General features: G+C 53.2%; 8 protein-coding genes across 8 annotated transcripts; 6 read left to right on the forward strand and 2 right to left on the reverse strand.

The window, feature by feature from the left end:
• Nucleotides 1-973: 973 nt before the first annotated feature.
• MYCFIDRAFT_150701 (glycoside hydrolase family 43 protein) lies at nucleotides 974-2,424 on the forward strand. Its single transcript, XM_007924992.1, has one exon. The coding sequence runs from the start codon at nucleotides 1,633-1,635 to the stop codon at nucleotides 2,377-2,379; it is 747 nt and encodes a 248-aa protein (XP_007923183.1). The 5' UTR covers nucleotides 974-1,632; the 3' UTR covers nucleotides 2,380-2,424.
• A 33-nt stretch (nucleotides 2,425-2,457) lies between these two features.
• On the reverse strand, nucleotides 2,458-3,785 carry MYCFIDRAFT_131842 (uncharacterized protein; the record flags this gene model as incomplete). Its single annotated transcript, XM_007924993.1, has 2 exons — nucleotides 2,458-3,394; nucleotides 3,460-3,785. 2 exons carry the CDS (start codon nucleotides 3,783-3,785, stop codon nucleotides 2,458-2,460), a joined length of 1,263 nt encoding a protein of 420 aa, XP_007923184.1.
• A 1,123-nt stretch (nucleotides 3,786-4,908) lies between these two features.
• On the forward strand, nucleotides 4,909-7,413 carry MYCFIDRAFT_186180 (uncharacterized protein; the record flags this gene model as incomplete). The annotated part of the gene is made up of 2 exons (XM_007924994.1): nucleotides 4,909-7,147; nucleotides 7,286-7,413. 2 exons carry the CDS (start codon nucleotides 4,909-4,911, stop codon nucleotides 7,411-7,413), a joined length of 2,367 nt encoding a protein of 788 aa, XP_007923185.1.
• A 271-nt stretch (nucleotides 7,414-7,684) lies between these two features.
• On the reverse strand, nucleotides 7,685-13,933 carry MYCFIDRAFT_213939 (uncharacterized protein; the record flags this gene model as incomplete). The annotated part of the gene is made up of 1 exon (XM_007924995.1): nucleotides 7,685-13,933. The coding sequence occupies one exon, from the start codon at nucleotides 13,931-13,933 to the stop codon at nucleotides 7,931-7,933; it is 6,003 nt and encodes a 2,000-aa protein (XP_007923186.1). The 3' UTR covers nucleotides 7,685-7,930.
• A 643-nt stretch (nucleotides 13,934-14,576) lies between these two features.
• Nucleotides 14,577-18,623, forward strand: MYCFIDRAFT_161290 (uncharacterized protein). The gene has a single exon (XM_007924996.1). It carries the CDS (start codon nucleotides 15,204-15,206, stop codon nucleotides 18,570-18,572), a length of 3,369 nt encoding a protein of 1,122 aa, XP_007923187.1. The 5' UTR covers nucleotides 14,577-15,203; the 3' UTR covers nucleotides 18,573-18,623.
• A 214-nt stretch (nucleotides 18,624-18,837) lies between these two features.
• Nucleotides 18,838-19,900, forward strand: MYCFIDRAFT_82619 (uncharacterized protein; the record flags this gene model as incomplete). The annotated part of the gene is made up of 2 exons (XM_007924672.1): nucleotides 18,838-18,981; nucleotides 19,049-19,900. 2 exons carry the CDS (start codon nucleotides 18,838-18,840, stop codon nucleotides 19,898-19,900), a joined length of 996 nt encoding a protein of 331 aa, XP_007922863.1.
• A 1,441-nt stretch (nucleotides 19,901-21,341) lies between these two features.
• MYCFIDRAFT_11240 (glycoside hydrolase family 16 protein) lies at nucleotides 21,342-23,463 on the forward strand (the record flags this gene model as incomplete). The annotated part of the gene is made up of 3 exons (XM_007924119.1): nucleotides 21,342-21,648; nucleotides 21,829-22,401; nucleotides 22,451-23,463. Coding segments are annotated over 3 exons (1,893 nt in total), but the record flags the coding sequence as incomplete, so codon positions are not given.
• A 763-nt stretch (nucleotides 23,464-24,226) lies between these two features.
• MYCFIDRAFT_41110 (uncharacterized protein) lies at nucleotides 24,227-25,093 on the forward strand (the record flags this gene model as incomplete). Its single annotated transcript, XM_007924271.1, has 1 exon — nucleotides 24,227-25,093. One exon carries the CDS (start codon nucleotides 24,227-24,229, stop codon nucleotides 25,091-25,093), a length of 867 nt encoding a protein of 288 aa, XP_007922462.1.
• Nucleotide 25,094: the final 1 nt, after the last annotated feature.

Genomic DNA, 25,094 nt, shown 5'->3' on the forward strand with positions numbered 1-25,094 from the left:
CCTATTCTAGTATAATTATTATATTATTCCTTAACGAAAAAAAAAACAAACCTCTTTCCTCTATTATTATCCTTGTTAATAAAATAATTACGAGATAGTATACTAATCTTTTCCTTTTTTTATTATTAAGCTTAAAAGTTAACTTAACTAGATAGCTTCTATAAAGAATTCCTTAGATCTTAATAATAATAAAATAACTTCGCTAGATATCCTCGAGCTTATTATTAATAAATAGTTAGTATAGAGTATCTTATATAATAAGCCGAAGCGCTTCCTTCTAGTTTATTAACTTTTAATTAATCGAGATAGATTTCCTATAAAAGTCTGTTATTAAGACTTCTATAGAACGTACCTTACGAAAGAATCGTTACTATCTAGTCTTGTCTCGGCTTCTAAGACACTCTGTAATAAGTAGAGTTCCTGCTACTTCGGAAGATTAGACGAGGCGGAACCGGGGTTTTTTTCCCGTTAAGATAACAGCTATCTCAGCGAAAGAAGAAAGAAGGAGGAGAGTAATAAGTAATGACAATGAGTGAGTGAAGCCAGCACATCCTTTCCAGGGTCCAACTTTCTCGGATGCAAGCGCTTATTAAGTTCTGATTTGACGCCAAGGCTGGGCTCATCGTGCAGTCAGTCATCCGGCATCCGGGGAATATTCCAGGGAGATAATGAAACATGACGGTAAGTCAGAAGAATGCGTTTCATATGTATGTAGGTGTGGTTGTTGTCGAGCTGCGTGTTTGTGTATGGGAACGGATACTTGCTTGTTTTATTATGGCGTCTACTACCCTTTCATCATTCGCCAACAGTTGCATCGTCATGCATGACCTATGATACATTATTGTAGATTGAAGATCTCATCACAGGGACTGCTTAATAAAATGATTCCAGCCTGCTGCGCAGAGTCAAACAATCCCAGTTGAAGCCGAAATATGCCAAGGGAATCCTTGTGACAACTTGGAACGTCAGTGCTGAAGAAATATGTTTCCTTGGTAACTTGCATTATTGATCATCATCTCAGACATCAGGTGGAGGAAAACAAGTCTCTCCTTGTTATTATATAATGTCTCGTTCGCCGCCGGAGTTCGTGAAGCGGTGTTCTGGCTTTGCTCCCTTGTTCTGCATTTTAGGACCCATAACGCAATTCCAATTCCTGAGTCTATCGTGAAGGTCGGAGATTATTATTATTAGACATCAGGAATCTGCGGTCGAAATAAGGAATATTGGGTAAGAAGAAGTTCTCCACTTGCAGTCGTGGGATTTGTCAACCTCCCCACGCTGCTGCAGGAACCGGTCACGTTCGGCGAAGATGGTGCTGGCTGCGATACGAGTCGGACTGGCTGTGTGGTTGTTGGGAGGGGGGTTGGCATTATCTGCGCCGCTCGAAAAGCGAGGCAATTTGAGGCCCGTAATAAGCACTGATGTAAGGGAAATGTCTCGATGGCACTGTGAGGAGCAGAATGATGACTGACTCTGCTACAGTTCGCAGATCCGTCTATCATCAAGGTTGGAGATACTTGGTATGCATTTGCTTCGCAGTCGGTACATGACTACAAGAATATCAAAGTTCAGCTGGCGACCTCGAAGGACTTCAACTCCTGGACAGTCACTGGAAAGGATGCACTCGGCAAGATGGGTCCCTGGGTACAAGCAAATAGTCCGGAGGTGTGGGCTCCTTCCGTAAGTCGAAGACCTGATGGCAGATTCTTGATGTATTATTCTGCCGTGACGCAGACCGCTGGTAACGGACGTTTCCATTGTGTGGGTACTGCTGTAGCGGACCATGTTGAAGGACCTTATAATTCGAACACCGATCAACCATTTGCGTGTCCGACAGATCAAGGCGGTGCTGTGGATGCTTCATATTTCCGGGACGGCAACAACCACTATGCTCTTTACAAAGTCGACGCAAACGCATTAGGTAATGGCGGATCATGCGGAAACGGGCGGGCACCTATAAAGAAGACCCCGATCATGATCCAGCAAGTACAGGCGGACGGAACGACAAAAATTGGTGGTCCAGTACAATTGATCGAGAATGGTTTGCAGGACGGGCCACTTGTTGAGGCGCCGTACATGATTAAGAACAGCGACGGCGTGTACGTGCTGTTTTTCTCATCGAACTGCTGGCTCACGGACAAGTACGATGTCGCTTATGCTACCAGCCAAAGCCCTCTGGGACCTTTCGACAAACGGAATGCACCGCTGTATGTGACTGGAACGCAAGGAATGATCGGACCCGGCGGTGCCAGTGTGGCAGAGGACGGTGTACACATCGTCTTGCACGGATATGAGGATCGCAATCGAGTTGGCGGCGGCAGACGATCTCTGTACGTGACGAGAATCAATGCGAGAGGACGGAAAGTCGTGCCGGCGTAATATCTGAGAGCATTTGTTGGAGTCACTGCCAGCGTCATATTGCATAGTTGAATTTACGATACCCAGGATACGTAAGCATCAGGTCGGAATGAGAGCGTCTGCATGCGCAGCCGTGGAAGTCCTGATCCCGCCTTCCCAGATCTCGAATGTGGTGGTGCTTTCTGCGCACCAAGCGCCAAATACGACTTTCATGGCGCGGTTCCAACCAATTAGATTGCGCTCATCTCCAGGAGCATAAGGCTTGGTTTCGTAGATGGGGTGCTTCAGAAGAGCAATGCGTGCAGAGAGCTGGTTAGTCCAGGTCAGACCCAGGCTTGGCGTCTTCAGACTGGTCACAGATGGGTCGTCTCCCCAGCCAGTGAAGAATCTTTGCTGATGATCGAGAGCAAGAGGATCATCGTGGGACAGCAAGCCAGCGGAGTTGGGGTGCGAGCGTTGTTGAGTCGGTGCAAATGGCGGGAGTGGCGATCCTGGTCGTGTGCTTTGCGTTGATTGAGGGGGAAGTGCGAGCGCTGGCTCTGTGCTTGAGAATCGATCGGCGACCTGATTAGCGACTACCACTGCAATATCATACTTCTGAGCGAGCGATCTTAACAACGAGGCGGTCTTGGCCAGTTGTGCACTGCGCTTTGCGCGTGCTTCAGAGCCCTTTCTGCCCGGGCCGCCTCTGTCGAATTCAGCGCGGTAGTTAGCCGCGACGGAATCGACGACAAGGAGGCCAACATTGTGCTTCTCGATGGCGACGGGAACCTGATATCGCAGGATGTGCTCCTGTGCTTCCAGGTCGTGAAGATGGGTGCTGTGGACGTTGCTGAGGGAAGGCCGTTCTGCGGGCGGCAAGGCGACTAGTTTGGGATGATTCGTCAATATCTGCGTCAGTCGGGTCGTCTGCAGCGGGGCTTCTGTGGAGATGTAAAGAGCTGCCGTGCCGTGGCGGGGTGTCGAATCAGGCGTCGTCACAGACATCTGTACTGCCAGGAGCAAAGTCAAGAGAAACTGTGTTTTGCCCGCAGCGCTGCAGAACAAACCGGTCAGATGGCACGCACGTGACGCGACATACGAAATCAACCATGTCCTCACCTCTCACCGACAATCTCGGTCAAGTGGCCGCGAGCGATGCCGCCTCCGAGCACTGTGTCCAGATGGTCGTGCAAGGTGGGAATCATGCCACGCTCGCCATCGCCGCGTTGTGAAGCACGTGCTGATGTGGTATCCACGTGCAAAGCGTCCACCAACGCATCCGCCAGTTTCTTCACCTCGCCGGGCGGAACATGAGCGCGCCTGGCGACCTGGAGCGCGTCCAGGGTGAGCACATCGGAGGTGGAAATGCGGGCGCGCTCGAGCGACGGCAGGATGTGGGCGTGATTGGAGATGTCAAAGTCGGGCAAGACGGTGAGCGCGTTCATCGATCGGCATGCATGTGTCGCGGTGTAGCGGGATGCCGATGATGATATGCGTGTGCTTTCTGTGGACGTCTGGGCGCGGTCATGGCCGCCAGGGAAAGTGGTGGTGGAAGGGCTTGCTTGGCTTGGCTTGGCTTGGCTTCGCTTCGCTTCGCTCGGGTGAAAGGCGCCGCAAGAACATGACATGGTCACGTGCCTCACTCGACGACACACTCACTGCTCGGCTGTTGTCTTGGGCCCGCCATATAGCATCCCAGCCCAGCCTCGCCATGACTGCTCCTTCCGCTCACCACATCTCACCGGCATCCCATCCCCCAGCACATTCCCATTAGGCGGCGGCGGCGTGCTTTGACAGCTGCATACCCTCCCCTCCCCTCCCCTCCCCTACCCCTACCTTACCCTGGCGCCTCGCCGGACCTCCCTCCTGCAAAGCTAGCTCTAGTGCCTCCGACCCCCGAGCACTCCACGACTTCCTGTCGTCCGCCCATATACAATACAGTATATCGAGAGGACAACCCGACATTTGGCGGAGCGCTTCGTCGAAAGCAGTCAGCCTCTCCAGCCCTTCCGCAGCGGCTCCGCATCCACTTCGCTTCGCCTGAGAGGAGAGGCATCAAAGCTGCCAAAGCCAGGCGTGAGAGCCTCTGACCAGGTCAGTCTGCGCCTTGTCTTTCCGGTGACCTGCGTGAAGTGCCGCACCCGCACTCTTCGGTGCAACGGCCATCCCACGTGCAATCATCATGAGCCGCACGAGCCTCTACCACAGCCGGGCCTGGAGCTCTACAATGTATCTATGCCTGGCTCAGCCTGTTACGCCTTTGCGGGGCTCTCGTGCTTGATATCTACCCCCGAGCTGCTCCTTTTAACCACTTGCCTATTCTCAACCCATCTTGGCCGGCCAAGGCATGTCCTCCAACGCTTAAGCGCCTTTCGATGCCGCACTACTATCATCACGATTGCCATTACTTCTACCGCACCACCCTGCGTGGCTTGTCCATCGCCACGCTTGTCTCTCCTTTACATTCTTGATCCATAGCAGATGCTTACATTCATCATGTCTCCAGTGAGGACCCTGCCGTCTATCGACGAACGCATTGCCAAGGCAAACAGACGAGACTCCGGCGTCATGGGAGAACGATCACAGGAGAATGCCAAAGAGGTGGCCCAGAATTATTCGAAGGAGCAAACCGATCCGTTGGCATCGCACAAGAACCCGGAGTCCAGACCGGGAGTCACCTTCGCAGCTCAGGACAAGCTGCCAAAGTTGCCCATCCCGGACCTTGAACAGACTTGCAAACGATATCTTGAGTCTGTGGATCCTCTTCAGAATGCACGTGAACATGCCGACAGTGAGCGTGCCGTTCGGGAATTCCTCCGAACAGATGGCCCACAGCTTCAGGAGAAGCTCAAAGAGTATTCCGCCAACAAGAGCAACTACATCGAGCAGTTCTGGTACGATTCATATCTAAACTTTGACAACCCTGTTGTGCTTAATTTGAATCCATTTTTCTTGCTTGAGGACGATCCAACACCAGCACGTAACAACCAGGTCACGAGAGCCGCTTCGCTTGTCGTGTCGGCACTTTCATTCGCACGTGCCGTCAGGAAAGAAGAGCTACCTCCGGACATGATCCGTGGTCAGCCTTTGGACATGTACCAGTACTCTCGACTGTTTGGCACCGCCCGTATACCGACCGATAGCGGTTGTCAGATCGGCCAGGACCCAACTGCGAAGCACATCGTCGTGCTCTGCCGTGGACAATTCTATTGGTTCGATGCCCTCGATGACAACAACGACCTCATCATGACCGAGAAGGACGTGGCTCTGAATCTTCAAGTCATTACAGAGGATGCCGAGCAGACTCCAATCCACAGCCAAGCGAAAGGAGCTCTTGGTGTGCTCAGCACCGAGAACCGGAAGATTTGGTCCAGCTTGCGAGATCTCATTAGCAAGGATGAAGGCTCCAACAACAGCGACTGCCTCAATATTGTCGACTCGGCACTCTTCATCCTCTGTCTGGACTATACGGAGCCGAAGACCAGCGCGGAACTATGCATGAATATGCTATGCGGTACATCAGAAATCGAGCGTGGTGTCCAAGTTGGTACATGTACGAACCGATGGTACGACAAGCTTCAGATCATTGTTTGCAAGAACGGCAGTGCAGGCATCAACTTCGAGCATACTGGTGTTGATGGACATACCGTGCTTCGTTTCGCATCCGACGTCTACACTGATACAATTCTTCGATTCGCACGTACCATCAACGGCCAGGCACCATCACTATGGGCATCACAGTCTCCCGATCCATCGAAACGAGATCCCAAGAGCTTTGGCGATGTGAGCACCACACCACACAAGCTGGAGTGGGACATGGTTTCCGAGCTCACGACCGCCTTACGGTTTGCAGAGACCAGGCTCGCAGATCTCATCCAGCAGAATGAGTTCCAGACTTTAGAATTCGGCGAGTACGGCAAGAATTTCATCACCTCCATGGGCTTCTCGCCAGACGCCTTCGTGCAAATGGCATTCCAGGCCGCATACTACGGTATGTACGGTCGGATCGAGTCCGTCTACGAACCAGCCATGACCAAAGCATTCTTCCACGGTCGAACCGAAGCAATCAGATCCGCCACACATGAAAGCGTAGAATTCGTACGGACCTTCTGGGCAGAGAATCCTCCGGCGAAAAAAGTCGAAGCGCTCAAAAAAGCTTGCGAAAAACACGCCGCTTTGACCAAAGAATGTGCCAAAGCCCAAGGCTTCGATCGACACTTATACGCCTTGATGTGTCTCTGGCAACGCCAAGTCGACGGCGATCCAGAACTCACGGGAGGAAGTACCACCGGCGACGGTGCCAGCACCAACGGCTGGAGTAGTCCCACGTCCGACCGCGACCCCAACAGCATCGCCGCCTCACCAAAACGCAGCAGCTACACCAGCGAAGACTCGGAAAGTCCCAGCCGACACCGCGAACACGCCATCCTCCCCACCATCTTCGCCGACCCGGGCTGGGACAAAATCAACAACACCATCCTCTCGACCTCCAACTGCGGAAACCCCTCTCTCCGCCACTTCGGTTTCGGCCCGACTTCCGGCGACGGCTTTGGAATCGGCTACATCATCAAAGACGGCAGCGTCTCCATTTGCGCGAGTAGCAAACACCGTCAAACGACGAGATACATCGCAGCGCTGGAATCTTATTTTTTGGAAATCCGGAGACTTTTACGACAGACGTATCGACGCGGGACGGCGACGGACAAAAGCGCGAGTCGGGCGCGAGAGGCCGAGGATTTGAAGCCGCATCGAGGGCATAGGTTGAAGAGTCGGGGGAGGATGGTGGATGGGGGGAGTGCGGGGAAAGGTGTGGAGATTGATAGTAGTAGTGTTGCGTCTGATGAGGATGATATGGGTGGATGTAAGTTTTCTTCTGCCTCGGACATTCAAGTTTTGTTTTTGTTTTTGAGGTGTAATATCGATGATACTGACTGATGTGATACAGATGGCTTCTTTGATGCAGGCATGCTGTTACAAGCACTCAAGGCGAAAGATGAGGCTGCGGAGAGACCTAGTGAGAAAGCGCAGCAGAGGAGAGAAGTTGGGAAGAAGTTGCGGCTGATGGAATATTGATCTCGGAAAAAAGGCAAAGGCATATTTTGATTGATGATAAGAAGGAGATGCATGATGCATTTAAGGATTCGGAAGGATTTTGCATGAGTTGGATGGAGGATGTAGATGAGGAAAGAATGCATGCATAAGTGTAGCAAGGAATGAGCATGTGTTAAAAATCTTCACATTTCTTTCTTTTTGCCGGGTGAAGAGACTCAAATTTTAGGATCGAGTCCATTACAGCCCCTCGAAAACGTCTTCTTGAAATATGGAAGAAAAATGCACTCTGAATGAAGTCGAAGAGGTGAGGACATGACTTGCTCCTCACCAAACGCAACCCGCTCGTGAGCGACGGTGTCATTAATATGCGTAGCTACTGTGTTACAGATCGGCATCATGTGTCCAACTCATGCTTCCATGCTGAGAAGTTCACCATACCCAAAACCAGACTGACATGGTCGATGGACCGGTCATATTTGTATCGATTCGAAAACGCCGACGCCATGCTGTAATAAATCGAACAATAGGTCATGACGAGTTACTTCGCCTGCATGACATCGACATATCGACCACCTTTCTTCTTCTTGACTGTGCCGCCCGCTTTTCTTGCCGTGGGCTCGCCAAGCAAGTCGTCCAGACTGCTGGCATTGGACATGCTTGTAGGAGGTCGACTCGGCGGCTTGGATCCAGGTCCAGTTCCATTTAGGGCTGCGATCGCAGGGTTCAAAGGCATCGCACCAGAGTCAGACCCGCCCGCAGGAGTGCCAATTCGCGAGGGAGGACCTGATGGAAGACTTTGACCTGGCTGAGGAGAACCGGAGATTGATGGGGGATGAGGAGGTGCGGCCCCAGCAAGGCCAACTCCAGACGTGACTCTGCTTGGTGGGCCGGAAGGAGGTCCCACTGCAGCGCTCGTGACTCTGCTTGCGCCTCCTTTTGGCGGAGGTGGTGTAGCAGCCGCTGCAGTCTGAGCAGACTGAGGATCTTTCTTATTCACCCACTTGCCCAGATCTTTGTCGAAGTAGAAAGAGTTTTCCTCGCCAAGCTTTGCTTTGATGGGTTTATTCGGGGCTGAATGTGGCATTGACGTGTCTTTCTTGCCACCAAACCAGCCTCCGCCGCCCAGGCCAACACTTCCGAACCAACCTTTTTTACCTTCTTTTGGCGCACTATCGCGTGCTGCGTCTGCCTCGGCAGCTTTGCGGAAGGCTTCTTCGGCGATGCGGTCTGCATCCGACTTTGACATTGTGGATGACTGGTTTGCCGAAGTGTTGGTAGCTGGTGTAGACGACTTGACAGCTGCAGCGCGCGCAATAAGATCGTCATCGTCGTCATCGTCCATCATTTTCCGTCTAGGCTTCTCCTCTGCTTCTTCAGCCTCGGGCTCTGGTTCGTAAGGCTGATAGCTGGGCGGCTCGTAGCCATAGCCCGACGAAGGCGGTTCATACCCGAGGCTCGGAGAAGGCTGGTTGCTCTCTGCGCTGCTTGGCGGCTGATATCCTCCGTCCTCAGGACCTTGTATCGTTTCTTCAGTATCAAAGGCCGGTACGGGAGAATCGAATCCTTGCACAGCAGGTGCTACAGACTGACGAGGTGCGATCGTCTGGTATGTGTTCGCTCTTGACTGCTCCGCAAGTGCAGGTCTCGGCTCATAGCTGGCGGATGAATACTGAGGGCTTCCTCTTCTTGAGTCGGACAAGTATGGCACTCCATAGTCAGAGACAGCTCTATTGGCCTCTGGCCTAGCCACGTCCAGACCCCCCGAAGAAGGCCGCGGTGATGGTGCAGGCGCATATCTCCTCTCGGACGAAGCGCGGTGTGGTTCACCCGCAGGCATTCCCATACTACCAGCAGCAAGAGGTGCATACTTGCTACCATTCACTGCTCCGGCTGAGGGAGCATACTTGCTTGGCGCTGAAGATGGTGCGAAAGGCTGCTGCGGGAAAGGTGTTGACATGGGAGGCTGCGCATATGGAGGTGCGGCACTGCCGCCCATCATCGCATTGTAAAGTCCCTCTCCCGAGCCGCGGCGACTGAGCTCCGAAGATTCGCCGTTGACCATTCCGAACACCTCACTGCCTGGACCACCCCCAGAAGCATTGGAATCTTGATCGTCGTCACCAGAGACAAACTTTGTGAACCAGCTGGAGGTCTTTGAGGTCACCTTATTCATCGCGCCCTTGCTGAGCAGGCCTCTGCCGTCGGTTTGAGGAGTCTGCGACAGGAACGCCGAGAGATCTGCGACAGTCTGTGTGAAGGTTGGGTGATAATATGGCGATGGCTTGGTAGTCGATTGGTAGGCCGTCGTGATGTGGTCGCAGTAGTTCGATGCTTTAGACTTAAGGCCTGATGCTGCAAGCTGTTGCGCGTGCACGAGCTTCCAGCTCTGCAGATGCGCAATGTACTCTGGCCGCTGCATCGATAGCGAAGAAGCCCATTCGTAAATCTCGGTCAAGATCACAGCGTCCAAATCGTGGCCAAGCTCCGAGCCACTCGCACCAATCAGCACAAAGGTCGCTTCGGCGTCGTCGTTACCAGTATGTCTGGCCAGTTGTCTGGCGAACAAGAAACAACTATGCGCGGCCTCGGCCCGGTCATAGCCTGCAAGCAGTTTTCCGAGTGCGAGCAGAGAGTGCCCGTCTGTTGGCGTGCGATTTCCCGCGATCAAGCCAAGAGTCTCTTGCCATTGATCAAGACCTTCCAGTGGATTTGAAGCAATGGCACTACCAGTCTTGGATACCATCTGCCGACCCTCTCTCGCACTTGGAGGCACAAGCTCGTCAACACATTCTTCTGCATTGCCTGCAAAGACCTGATACAGTGCGGCTAGGGATCGCGCATCGCTGCCAACGGTCTTGACTTGACTTCGCACGAATGACTGAATGACCTGCTTCCATATTTCAGGGCCGAGAGTCGAGGCAATAAGCATTGCGTGACCCCACATTTTCTTTTCTTCTGCCAGCCAAACAGCACGCTCACGCTGTCCTTCGAGTAGAGCTTGTCGAAGCTGGAAGACTACCGCCTTATCCACAGAGTCTGCTTGGACAGCATCTCCACCTTGCATTGTTGCGATCGGGCTCTGCAACTGTGCAACCTGGCTCATTTGGCTAAGATTAGGAAGCAGAACGGCACGGAGCTCATCCTCAATTTTCTTGTCGCCTTCAAGCTTTCCGTCATGATCGACAAAGACTTTCATGATCCTCCAAAGCGTGAGCTTCTCCTCTGCTCGCTTTTTGAGATCTGGCGCTGTTTCGAAATCCATTCTCACGTGCTGTGCTCGTTGCTCAAGAACTTCAATCTTTGTCGTCATCCAAGCGGCGACATCCTTCTTCTTCTTGGCTTTGAGCGACAGCGGTCCAGGAAACTTTGCGTTGATATCGTCTATGGGCATGAAAGTCGTTGCCTGCTCCACGTTAATGGATCCGGGCGTGCATTTGATGCTTGGAAGGCCGTGGCCGGCAGTGTAGAATGGTGTCTGCTTTGGGAAGCTACTGATGACTGCACCTGAATCTCCCCAGTGAAAGATCGGTTGGCCTTTCCATCGCTGCAAAGGATCCTGTGCACGTTGATCACTTGGCGGCACAACATTCAGGTCTCGTGAGAATTGACGTCGATGAGGCAGGAACGAAGTACGATGAGGGCCGGTTCCTGATGATAGCATTGAGCTCTGGATGCCTGCAATACTCACTTGCTCGGGAGGCCCTTGAGCAGCATACTTCGAGACCTTCATGACGGCTGCAGAAGATGATTGTGTCTGTGGTCGTTGCGGAGAGGATATGATGGTCGCGCTTGGTCCTCGCTGATCAATTGGAGAGTAGCTTAAGCTGGTTGCTCGCTCAGGAGACATGATAGCTGGCGAAGCACGGCCCCCACTGGCCTTTGGAGGCGACGATGGCAGTGAAGGTGCGCTGCGGACAAACTCGTTGACCTGTGCAGCTTGTGGCTTTTCATGGTATGCTAGCGGGCTGCTCGTCCTCGGCGCAAATGCGTGGGACTGCGGATGCTGGATCCCAGGATATGCAGTAGGAGTCACTGTCGAAGGTGCAGGGCCATACTTTTTCGCGGCCGCTTGCGCAGCTGGCGCAGGAGAATATCGCGATGCTGCTGGTGGAGCTTGACCGCTGGGCGGCGCCGGAGAGAAGCGATTCTGAGCCTGCGACGGAGTCGGAAGGCTATTCGGTGAGTATCGCTGGTTCACATGTGGCGCAGAAGGCGTTTGGATAGGTGTCGGTGCAGTGGGCTGATCTGGTAACAGCGGGAGCCTTTCGGGCTGAGACAAGCCGGGATAGGGCTGTTGTGCAGGTGTCGGGGGAGCTTGAGGTCTCTGAAGTGGTTGTACTGGCGGTGCCGGGCCACGAAGAGCCTGCTGCTGCTGCTGCGGCAATCCTGTCTGTGGTTGAGGCGTGTAAGCGCCAGATGGACGAGCTCGCGGCTTGGCAGTCATTGGAAGGTCTTCGAAGAAGCCACTTGCGTTGCTCGTCCTTGGGGTCGACTTTTGCGCGACTGCACCTCCCATCGCTGTGTTAGGCACAACCCCTGAGCTCGAAGGCGGAGTCAAGCTGACGGGCTGCGAACCTGCAGTAGGTGGTCGAGCAAGAAGTGGATGCTCATTTTGCGAGGACACGCTACTGCTTCTCGGCGGTGGCGTGGGCGCTGCTTGCGAAGTCGAGGGTGCTTGCCGCGGTCTCTGCCGGGGTTGTTTCAGAACATCCATAGGAAGGTCGTATGGTGATTGGTAGCCACCTTTGGCTTTGTCCACGAAGCTCTGTGCTGATTGAGCACTGGGTCGCTGCGGTGGCTGCTGTATCGGCGCGCCTTGGTTGTATACATCGTACAATCCGGTTGTCGGCGTGCCTGCAGACCTGCCATGGCTTTGGCTCAGCTGTAGGGGGGCTGCAGCATATGAATTCGCCTGTGGTGCCCTTGGCACAGATTGCTGAGCTGTCTGAGGAACATACGAACCCGCTCTTGTTTGCAGATCTTTTGATACCTGTTGCACATTCTGCAAAGGCGGCGCAGGCACAGACTCCGAGAGCAACTCATCCTCCAGAAAACCATCGTCGTCGTCTCCAAAGAACGATGAGGGGTCAAGAGCAACTTCATCTAGCAAATCATCGTCGCCCAAAGCCGCAGCGAATGCAGCAGCCATGTCATCGTCAACTTGATCGGCCAGAGCGGTCACTGGTGCGGCCGTTGTAGGTGCTTCCTCGGCGGTAGCTACCGGGATTGTGGACGATAGACTAGACTCCTCAATTGATGTATTTGATGTTCCCACGAGCTCTCCGAACATATCGTCAGATCCCAATCCACCCCATGTGTCTTTCCGCCGATGTCCCTTTACGTGTTGGCTCTCAGCAGTCGCAGTCACATCTTGCCCCCCGAGGAAATCAAAAGCGTCTTCGTTTGCGGTGGATCCCCAGGCATCATATGATGGCTTGCTGACCGCGTCAACTGGAGGGAAAGGATGGACCGAGGCCGTCTGAACCGGCGTCGAATGCTCATCGTCAAGCAGGTCTCCGAACGTCTTATCATCGCCAGCAGCTGGCCATCCGTCATCGACGCTTGTTTTGATCTCTTGCACCTCCTCTCTCGCTTCTTTTTTGGGGAGCTCTGTAAAGTTGGTCGTGAAACTGCGCTCGGTTTGTCCAATCTGTGGTCTAGACTTTGCTATTGGTTGTCCTGGAGCAGCAGCCCCATCGAAATCATCCAAAACCGAGTCTTCCCCAATGACTTCCATTGTCGCGTCCTGTCTCGTATCTTGAACGGTAGGCGGAGCTTCCGGATCATCAAGTAGAGGCGCACTAGGAGCTTCGTCCACAGCTTCCTCCATCGCCGTGACCTCACCCTGGTGCTCGTACTCCAACGCAGCCTCCTGTAGTCGTTGTTGAGACTTGGCGATCTCGGTCTCGAAATTCAAATCGGTGGCAACAGGCGTCTGCATCCCAGGAGTACCAATCCACATGTGGTCATGAGGCGAGTCAGGCATATCTGTTTCCAGCTGCAATTCTTGCGCCGGCACAGACTCTCCCTGGCGGAATATGGGAGTCTCGGCCTCAATCTGATCAATCGCTGTAAGAGGCTCATCGTCGCTGTCTAAAACAGGTCCCTGAGTACTAGCGCGTCTGCTCATCAGGCTTTCTGCGTCGCTTTCCGTGTTGGGTAATTGTGACATCTGCTCAGGCGCGACCACTTGAGATGTCTGGCGCATGTTGGTCAGCACGCTGATGCTTTGTTTTCGGCTGGGCGATTCAGCCCTGTTGCCGTCATCCTCCTGCACATGCTCCATCGACTCTGCTTGCGGCTGCGAGCTCGGCTTCTCGGTCGTGGGTTGCGGGAAGGTATCGTGAAGTTCGAGCTCGGAGGCTGTGCGTGTGCGTATCGTCCTTGCGTGGCGCACATTAGAGTCGGGTCGCTGGGCTGGGTGCCATGCGCCTTCGCCAGGCACGACGGCGGCTGGGTCTGAGTTGGAAGCTGAAGACAATGCTGGCGCGGGTGCTGACGTCCAGGCACTCCCGAAGTCTGGGTATGCATCGTCGCTCATCGTGACAGCCTCCGCCCCGGCCGCGGGGTTATTGTTCGAGAGCGTGTAAGGTGCGGAATCTGCGCATTGCCTCGTCAGTACGGTATTGGATATCTGGCAATGCAAGCTGTTGTTCTGGTGGTGTTTCTGGCCCGGGCAGGGAAGCCACGTTGCGCCGAAGGTATCTTTGGAATCCCTGTTCTGTTGTCGGATGCGGCATGTGCATGCACACAGATAGCACCGACTTACCTATAATACAGATGTGTGTCTATGAAGAAGGACAGGCCATGTCCAATGCGTGTCGTGTCGCCAGGTGCTTACGAGCATCAAAGACGAACAACACGAGTGCCAGGAGGCGTGATTTGTGGGAGGCAAAGGGTGGCCATAAGGGAACTACGCGCGATCTGCAGCCGTAGCTTGTGGCGCATGTGCCGCCGGAGTCCGCATTAAAGAATACCTTAATTGCATGTGAGCGTGAGCGTGGTGGACACACTGTGCATGCGACGTTGCTGGGACTAGGAGACTTGGGCAGCAGACAAAGGCGAATCTTTACCCATACCTCGCGACACCATCCCACGAATTCTCACCCCCGATACTCAGCAGCGTGTACAACACTACCATACCTTCCTCCGACCCCTAAGCAATGACATGAGGCATGACCAGTCCGAATGGATACCACAAACCCCTCGACCAGGACGATCCCTTTGACGACGATGGCGACTCGGAGGAGGATCTCGTGCTTCATGGGCTAGATCCGCAGACCACGACAACTGCGCCAGCGAGAACAACACCATCCACGCAGCCGGGTTCTGCTCGCATCAGTTATGACTTTGGCGCCCGCATACCACTGCGTAACTTGCGCTTTGGTGGGAGACGGCGGCCAGTGAATAGCGATCAGTATGAGTTGCACGAAGAATCTGGTCAGCGCATCAGTGCAGCCAGCTCGGGCCAAAGTCAGAATGATGATGCGCCTTTACTGCAGGAGACACACGAAGGAAGTCTAAGGAGCACCTCACAGCAGGCTTCGTATGGCTTTGGAGAGCATTCGCGGTCGAAAAAGGGCTTGCTGTCCTTCTTGCCATTGGTGAATCGATCCACTTCTATACACCTCCCATCTTCAGCAGACGCCGACGAGCCGGAGGACGAGCATGACCCAGCGGCGACCAGATCGATAGCAGTCGGGCAAAAGCAGGCCTCGCGATTCCCTTTCAATGCTATATCGAATGCGAAATACACACCATGGAGCTTTCTACCGAGAACCCTCTTCAACGAGTTCAAATTCTTCTTCAATATGTACTTCTTGCTGGTGGCATTGTCGCAGATCATACCCGCACTGCGCATAGGATATCTGAGCACATATGTTGCACCATTGGCATTTGTGTTGAGCATTACTCTCGGCAAGGAAGCTTACGACGATATCAACAGAAGAAAGAGGGATAACGAAGCCAACAGCGAAGCATATAAAGTATTACGATTTGATGACTTTGGGGCGGACGAGCTGAATGGAAGCACCGCAAGCAAAAAAAGAAAGATTAAGAGCATAGCGGAAAAGAAAAAAGGGAAGCGCAGGCGTGTCCCAATGGACGACGATGCAAGATTGCAGCAGACCGAGGATGAGGAATATAGAACTGAAGGGCTTGGGAGGCCTTCGACTAGCGTTACAGAGATGATGAAGCCGTCAAGAGACCTCAAAGTTGGAGATGTGCTGGTCCTTGGAAAAGACCAGAGAGTGCCAGCCGACGTGGTGATCTTGAAGAGCTTCAGCACTGAAGTCGTTGCCCAAGAAGCAATGACCGAGCAAAGGAGATCTGATCCGACGCTACTAGATCTTGGGAAAGGAGCAGCTTCCTCTGACGCTCAAGAAAGGGCCCGGGCATCATCAGGCCAAGGTCTTGAAAACGAGACCACAACTTCAGACCCTAGTGGTGGGGGCGAAGCGTTTATTCGCACCGATCAGCTTGACGGAGAAACCGATTGGAAGTTGCGCCTTGCGACGCCAGTTGCCCAAAACCTCAGTCCCAGCGAATATGTGCGACTATGCGTGACAGCTGGAAAGCCTGACAAGAGAGTCAATGACTTCGTCGGAACGATCGAGCTGGAAGCCAAAGAGCGACGAGAGCGAGATCCTCTCATCACCAATGGGCGAGCTACAGGAGAAGAAAATTTAGGCCGACAATCAAGCCCACTTACGATTGATAACACCGCATGGGCAAACACAGTCATCGCCTCGTCGACCACGGTGCACGCTCTAGTGGTCTATACAGGCTCACAGACCCGAGCAGCCCTGTCCACATCTGCGTCGAGGTCGAAAACGGGACTGCTCGAGCTAGAGATCAACAGCCTGGTGAAGATTCTGTGTCTACTTACAGCGGCACTGAGCATAATCCTCGTGGCCCTCGAAGGCTTCAAGAACGAGTGGTATATTGCTGCCATGCGATTCTTGATCCTTTTCAGTACCATTGTCCCAATCTCACTCCGTGTCAACCTGGACTTGGGCAAAAGTGTCTACGCCTATTTCATTCACCGTGATACTGGAATACCAGGCACAATAGTTCGAACGAGCACGATACCCGAAGATCTGGGCCGCATTGAGTACCTGCTCAGCGACAAAACCGGTACATTGACCAGGAATGAGATGGAACTTCGCAAAGTCCATGTCGGGACTGTGAGTTATGGTGGCGAAGCAATGGAAGAAGTCAGTGGCTATGTCAAGCAAGCTTTTGAGGTCGCAGATGATGCCGAAAGAGAAGCCTTGTTTACGCCGTCTGCAGGCATTGGCTCCTTGAGTGGCGCCACACGGACAAGACGCGAAATTGGTCTGCGTGTACGAGACCTCGTACTCGCTCTGGCTTTATGTCACAACGTAACGCCAACGACTGAAGAGGACGAAAATGGCACACCCAAGATATCCTACCAGGCATCATCTCCGGATGAGATTGCTATCGTGCAGTGGACTGAACAAGTCGGGCTTCGGCTCTCGCACCGCGATCGAAAAAGCATATCCCTACAGTACACTGGCAGCGATCGAGTGGTGGTAAAAGTGGAGATCTTGAACGTATTTCCATTCACGAGCGACAGCAAACGAATGGGCATCATCTGTCGCTTTCTCCGCAGCGGTGCTCAGAATGGGAATGAAGCAGGAGAAATTGTGTTCTTGCAGAAGGGTGCCGATACTGTCATGACATCCATCGTCGCCTCCAACGACTGGCTAGATGAAGAGACTGGTAACATGGCACGTGAGGGCTTGAGAACGCTCGTTGTAGGGCGCAAATCGATGTCAGCTCGGCAATATGCGGCATTCAATGCTGCCTATTCTGCTGCCTCTTTGTCGCTTGTCGGTCGTGATGCTGCCATGGCAGAGGTCGTGAAGCAGCACCTGGAGAACAATCTGGATCTTCTTGGTGTGACAGGCGTAGAAGACAAGCTTCAGCCGAAAGTAAAGCCAAGTCTCGAGCTTTTGCGCAATGCGGGAATCAAGATATGGATGCTTACTGGCGATAAAGTGGAAACAGCGCGGTGTGTCGCGGTCTCTTCTCGGCTCGTGTCTCGGCAGCAGACCATACACACCATTGCAGGATTAAAGAACCGCAACCTTGCTCTCGATGCTTTGAGCCCTCTGCGAAGCCAGGCCAATGCAGCTCTGCTGATCGATGGACAGTCTCTTGCATTGCTCTTGCAATACCATCGAGACGCTTTCATCACTACAGCTGTCAAGCTCCCTGCCGTCATTGCCTGTCGCTGCTCTCCGACCCAGAAAGCAGACGTTGCACACCTCATCCGCGCGTACACGAAGAAGCGTATAGCCTGCATCGGCGATGGAGGTAACGACGTCTCCATGATTCAAGCGGCGGACGTTGGCGTCGGTATCGTAGGCAAGGAAGGGAAGCAGGCCTCCTTGGCTGCCGACTTCAGCATCACGCAATTTGCGCATCTCACGAAACTGCTTGTCTGGCATGGGCGCAACAGCTATAGGCGAAGTGCTAAACTGGCGCAGTTCGTCATGCATCGTGGGCTCATCATCTCCATCTGCCAGACTGTCTTCAGCATAGCTTCCAAATTTGAGCCAATCGCTCTCTACCGAGACTGGCTGCTTGTTGGCTATGCGACCGTATACACCATGGCGCCAGTCTTCAGTCTGGTTCTTGACAAAGATGTTGACGAGGGGCTTGCGAATCTGTACCCAGAGCTCTACAAGGAGCTCACTTTGGGCAAAAGTCTATCGTATCGATCATTCTTCATCTGGGTGGCGATCTCGATCTACCAAGGCCTCATAATCCAGGGCGGCTCAGAACTTCTCATGCCCGGCTTCAACAAGAACGCACCTTTGGACGACCCTACCTATCAACCTTTATCTACTCCTGGTTTCAAGAAGATGGTGAGCGTCAGCTATACTGTACTCATTGTAAACGAGCTTGTCATGGTCGCCGCCGAAATCACGACTTGGCACCCGATTATGATCTTCAGCATATTGGGCACAGCGGCGGCGTACTTTGGATCCATTCCTGCACTGAAGGGATACTTTGAGCTGCATTTCATTGCGAGTCCTGGGTTTTGGTGGAGGTTTGCTGTCATTGCTGCAGCAAGCCTGGGTCCAGTGTATGGGGGTAAACTCATTAGAAGAACTGTCAAGCCGCCCTCTTACAGAAAGGTGAGAGGATAATCACAACGATGTATGCAGTGTTTTTGAATAGCATAGCGAAGCATATTGAACATGTCAAGTGTCACGCCCGTCGGGGTTGGGTGTCGTCGCTCCTTCCTTCGGCGCGTGAAAGGCTGCCACGCGACGGGAGGGAGAGAGTTGCCTGACAGCTGGCTGAAACTCCCGTCACACCGAACACAGCATGCTACAATTCAGCAACGACACATCCACGAAACCAAACATGGCGCCTCGGCCACCCTCCAAGAAGCGCGAAGGATCTAACAACATGTCTGGCTACGAGCCATGGTCGACGTCTTCGAGGCTCGTCACTGGAGGCGCTCTTGCCCAAATGTCTACGTTCAGCAAAGACAGTCTCAATTTTCAGCATCTTGTGAAGATTGAGCATGAAGATGCATTCAAGCTCACTCCTGTACGCTTATAAACGCCCATGCTTGATAGAGTCTACCGAAGACGCGCCGCTGACTGCCACGCTTTAGCTCACCATTACCGAAGGCTCCTTCGCGGGTCGTCATGTTCTTATGCTCGAGCCAGTGACCGATCATTTCCGCTTCCTGGATTTGCCTCCTGAGATCCGCAATCTGATATATGATGAGCTGCTTCGGGAGCACCGTCCGGTCAGGATTGCCACTTACAAGGCCAAAGGTCGTGCTCGACGAGCGGTCAGAAGCACTCTGCACCAAAGCCATCCTGGGCTGACTTGGAATTCCAAATTTGGTACATGGACAGGTCAAGCTTCGAGCGCACATGTGATTTTACAAGTCAACAAGCAGATGCTAGCAGAGGCAGCACCAATCGCGTACGGCAGCAATGTGTTCCAGCTCGACGACCATCGGGGCCTTCGAGACTTTCTGGAAGGAATCGGAAGCATGCGAGCGCATCTCAAGCAGATCAGACTCCTTTCGCCCATCTACTACAGCACAGTCGCAATTACAGCTTTGCACAAACTGAAAGACGCAAAAGGTCTGGCTAGTCTGGAGTTCCCCAGAAATATGCTCAGCGACAATGTTCATGCTTACAAAGGAATCACTCCACAAGGCCTCTTTAATGATTGCAAACAGCTTCTGAAGGTGCTTTGCAATCATCGGAAAAAGCAAAAGGACGGCTTCAACGAGCTGCTTGAGATCATCAAGATTACGCCTGGTGTGCTGTCGATCTGTGAAAAGGCTCGGCGGGGCGAGGCTTGCGATTGCGGCAGCATTATGAAGGAAGATGGCTGCAAGAATGTGATGGCCGACGTGGAGAGATGGAATGCTAAGCTGCGCAATATGATGGCGGAGGAATTTGGCATAGGAACGAAGCAACCATGTCCAACGATGAAGCATACATGAGCGTGACGGGATGAGGGCGAGATGAGGCGGGAGCGTCAGATGAGACCTGGACTGATTCTTTGCGAGATGCAGCGAGACCGGAGCTGAAAGGCATAGATATAGAAGCAAGTCATCTCGAAATATTGTTAAATAGGACTGTTACGCTTGAGTCTGACAAGTGGGAGACAGCTCTAGCGCTCGCATGAGAGAAAGAAGGAAAGATTCGTCACTCTAGACAGGAGATTGGAGCATTATGTAATCAGAAATCCTTGTCGGCGATGGCGCCATCGGCGAAAAGCTTCAATTTAACGTCCGTGCCATCCCTGTATATCAACGCGTGCTGGATTACCGCGTGCGGCGACTCCTGCAACTCGGAGCTGTTGCACAACGTCACTTCCCATCGTCTCCCAGCTTTGAAATTCCACGGGCGCGAGCACAAAGAAGACTTTGCACGCCTCTGACGATGCAGACAATGGCTGGCGGGCGGGCGGCAAGACCAGCTCGCTCGAGCACGATTCCACTAATCACACGAGAAGTATTCGCAGATTCATATCGACTTCTCCCAGCTTCACTTCACGTTGAAGTCATGCTCGTGATGTTATGGTGCAGCAACTGAGAAAGCAGCACATGGAAAACGCGCGCGCGCGCATTCGCCTTGGACATCTCTGTAGCCGTCGTCCTCTCTGTAGCATTCCTGTCCTGTCCGGGCCTTTGTACGCTCATGCATCTTTGAACAGGCATTGGCATTGCAGCTGCCGTTGAGCTCCAGCAGGCGCCTTCCTGTACGGGCATTGAACTCTGCTCTGCACCCTCCACCTCCAATCGACACTTCCGACACTCCGCCTGCCCCGAACGCTTGCGACTGCCGCATCCGCCACTGCATCGCAACCTAGACCAGACCACGCAAATGCCTCGCGCGTGCTGACCACCGCTTTCCAGCATCCACCTTCGCTTTGGCCTTCGTTGGCGCGACATCATTGCATGGCCTGTCTGGAAGCCGTGGAGTGTCGGAACCTCGATGGCTCCATCCCAACGACATCGTCTGCAGAAGCATAGATTAAGGCCAACTCTGGGGGCTCCACAGCGACATGATGGCGTTGACGAGAGGCAGTCACACCAGGCTGGACGCTCGTCCGCACATCTCAACGCCCAAGCCTCGGCGCAGACGATCCGCGAAGCTTCACGCACCACTTCGAGGCATCGGAGGACGAGTCCGCCACAGTCGGTGAACATCGCCAGAAGGCAGCAGCCAACCGACGTTCCCGTGCCATCACCTCCACGTCAGCAACAAGATGGCGCTCGCTCGCCTCATGCACCTGCCGTTCCTTCGCCATTGAATCCACGTCCCTCGAATTCGAGTGATGAACAGCGAAGCCGGAATAGCAGCGCGGAAACTGCTGGCTCAGCAACAGGACCGGCCACTCCACATGGTCTTGAAGGCCATGTGCCTGCTGCCGCACTGCCTGTTCCCGCGCCATCTCAGACACCTGTCCGGCCTCATCTGCGCGTCCCGGGAATCCCGCAGATGCATTCACTGTCAACACTCTCGCATTCGACGCCAAGAACTGTACATGAACTGGGATCTGATTACTCCCGCTACCCAAATCCATTCGCTACACGATCAAACTCGGCGAATACATCGCAGCAAGATCTGTCAGCTTTGACCGTACAATCGCCGACATCCAGCTCATCATCGCATCTGGCACCAAGCAACGCAGTATCATCCTCAGACTTGGCTAAGCGTCTGTCGAATCCATTCAAGGACGAGCGTAGATTATCAGCGTCAATGGTGTCAGAAGACATTACTCCGCTTGAAATCGCCCCAGACAGCCCGCAGCCGCGCTCAAGAAATGATGAAAAGGATCTTGAGCACGGACCTGATGCCGCTGCTGCGCCGGTGCGAAGAGCTGGCACTCCTGCATTCATCCATAACGCGGATCCCGAGAAAGTGCCTTTCTTCTGGCTTGACGACCGACTTTCCGCTCCATGTGCTTTCCCGTTGTACGTGGATCAACAAGAGGAAGATGATGACATGCACATGCCCAAGTGGGACGACGATAAGCAATTTAAGCCTACATTCAAAGATCGCTTCTCCAGAGCCAACATCGTCAACACAATCGGTGTCATCTTTCTGATCACCGGCCTTTTTATGATCTTTGTGGTTCTACCGGTTGTGTCATTCACCGGAACTAGTCTCATCCCGTACACTTATGATACTCCGTTGGACCAAATGTACGGCTACGGCTACGGCGATGATGGCGAGTCTTGGGCCCATGTGAACGACAATATCTATCCGCTCATCCAGAATGTCCGATCTGGACTCATCGATCATGATACCCCAGCATCCGCCATGAGGAAGACTGGCGTTGATGGCCATGACCTCGTGTTGGTCTTCAGCGACGAGTTCAACGCCAAAAACAGAACATTCTATCCCGGAGACGATCCATACTGGTTTGCACCAGATATGTGGTACGGAGCGACACAAGATCTGGAATGGTACGATCCGGATGCTGCAAATACTGGTTCGTAAGGCATGTTTCGATGATCAAAGCTTGATGCTGATTATTTTAGGCGATGGCACTCTACAGCTTCAGCTTGATGCGTTCCAAAATCATGGACTAGGTTACCGCTCTGGTGCTTTACACACCTGGAACCAACTGTGCTTCAAGGGCGGTGTCTTCGAAGTTTCCGTCAGTCTGCCAGGACCTGCGGGAGTTCATGGACTATGGCCGGGCATATGGACAATGGGCAACCTTGGGCGTCCAGGTTTCCTCGCAACTACCGACGGCATGTGGCCGTACACATATGACAGCTGCGATAGCGGCATCACGCCCAATCAATCGTCTCCCGATGGCACGAGTTGGCTTCCTGGTCAACGACTGCCAAATTGTGTCTGCTATGGCGAAGACCATCCTACTCCAGGCACAGGCCGCGGTGCGCCTGAGATCGATATCATCGAAGTCAGTGCAGACTGGGGTGGCAAAGGCTATGGTGTGGCCACTCAATCCTACCAAGTCGCACCTTTCGATGTCTTCTACTATCCCAATTACGACTTCATGGAGACACCCAACTACACTTTCAGTATGGTCAATACGTACACTGGAGGGCCATATCAACAGGCAATCTCCACCACCACCATGCTGAACAACCAATGGTACGACGGAAAACAGTACCAAAAGTACTCGTTCGAATACCAACCGGGCAGCGGGAAGGATGCCTTCGTCGCATGGAAGGTTGGAGACGATGAGATGATGCGCTTCGACGGTCGTGCTATTGGGCCCAACGGAAATGTGCAAGCACGGCTCGTCACAGAAGAACCGATGTCGATGATCCTGAATCTCGGATTTTCGCACGGCTGGGTCAATATCGATCAAGCAAACCTCAAGTTCCCTACGATCATGCGAATCGACTATGTTAGGTGGTATCAAAGGGAAGGCGAAGAGATGGTGACGTGCGATCCGCCCGGCTATGAGACAACCGACTACATCGCACGACATCCCGAAGCGTACAACAATCCCAACTATACGAAATGGGAAGACGCTGGATACTCTTGGCCCATGAACAGCATCATGCATGGATGCTCGTCTGAACAGTCTTGATCGGATCCAGATTGGATATCAGGCTTGACTAGCGCGGGCCGTGTGTGGAAGTGTACATATCTGTAAGGTATATATGCTATGCTCACAAGATCCATTCGAGGGAAGAATGCAAGGGCATCATCGTCGAAAACATTGATATAATATTATAATTATAGGCTTTGTGTATTTATGGCGTTTCGGGCTTGGCCGTAACGTGTAGTGTCAAAAGATTATTTCTATACATCCCGCAGAACAACCGACTGAGTCAGCGCACTCAAAAAAAAAAAAGATATGCATGTTGCTATTCAAAGAGCTCTGATCCTGAACGGAGAAGCCGACAAAGGTTAATTTCTAATCTGCTCCTCGAAGACAAAGGTCGATGATGATGACGACGATGATGAGCGGTTGGAAGAGAATTGCCAATTTCGCCAAGTTCGGCTCGCAACGACTAGAATACTCCGCTGACCCGCTCAATCAAAAACATCCACCTGCAGTAAGTAGTACCGGACGATTATTATTGATCACCTCTTCACTACTGTAGAAAATGTTACAGACAAATAGGAGAGACATGGCTCTCCGCCCGGCGAAATCTCGCACGAAAATCTGCCGTCACAGGAAAGCGTATTTGGTTTGAGCTGCTTAGTCGGTGTCGCTACGTTGCCGCCTCCAACAACCACTTCAGCTCCGAAGGGATCATGATAGTTATAAGCCCCCTCTATCAATAATCATGGGAAACATCTGTACTCCTCCGCCCAAGCCCAAAATCATCATGGCCGCCTCATCAAAAGCCTCCTCCGACCAGTGCTTCGTCGGCGAGGATGGCTTCGGCGTCAATCCAGCCCCAAGCGGAATTTCCGGGCACGCCACAGGAAAAGCCAGCGCGCAATGTGCCTACATGATGCCCACATTGCGCGCGATGCTGCAGGAGAATGCGAAATTGCAAGTGCTAGACGTCGGCTGTGGCGCAGGCTCGATAACGGTGGATTTCGCAGAAATGATGCCCGAAGGCCATGTCACGGGCTACGATGTTTCGGGCGCGGTGCTGGAGAGCGGCAAAGTGTACGCTGCGCAGCGCGGGGTGGAAAATGTTGCATTCGTGAAAGGCGATGTGTGTGCGTTGCCTTTCGAAGACGAGACGTTCGATGTCGTACACACGCATCAGGCTGTGGCGCATTTTCCCGATCGTGTCACAGCCATCCGCGAATTGATTCGGGTGACGAAGAAGAAATGCGGCGTGCTCTGTATGCGAGAAGGGGATTTGCATAGCGCGAGATTTTATCCCGAGTATCCGATGTTGGAGAGGTGTTTTGAGACGATTATCCGGGTTCATGCGGCTAATGGTGGTGCGACGGATGCCGGGAGGAGGTTGCAGCATTGGACGGTGATGGCCGGTGTGCCGCGAGAGAGGATTTGGGCTTCGCATTCGGCGTGGAGTTATCACACTCCTGAGGGGAGGAGGGATTATGGGGGGCATTGGCCGGGACGGTGTACGCATGGGGCGTTTGCCGAGAGGGCGAGGGCGCTTGGGGTTACACAGGAGGAGTTGGATGCGTATGCTTTGGCTTGGACGAAGTGGACGAATGATGAGAATGGCGTGTTTGCGATGATGCATGGGGAGGTGATTGCGAGGCCGTGAG

Source organism: Pseudocercospora fijiensis (genome assembly GCF_000340215.1).
Source record: "Pseudocercospora fijiensis CIRAD86 unplaced genomic scaffold MYCFIscaffold_2, whole genome shotgun sequence".
NCBI classification, from domain to species: domain Eukaryota; kingdom Fungi; phylum Ascomycota; class Dothideomycetes; order Mycosphaerellales; family Mycosphaerellaceae; genus Pseudocercospora; species Pseudocercospora fijiensis.

Coding starts and splice junctions, on each gene's coding strand:
- MYCFIDRAFT_161290 (XM_007924996.1), top strand. CDS start 15,204: ATGTACTTCTTGCTGGTGGCATTGTCGCAGATCATACCCGCACTGCGC.
- MYCFIDRAFT_150701 (XM_007924992.1), top strand. CDS start 1,633: ATGGGTCCCTGGGTACAAGCAAATAGTCCGGAGGTGTGGGCTCCTTCC.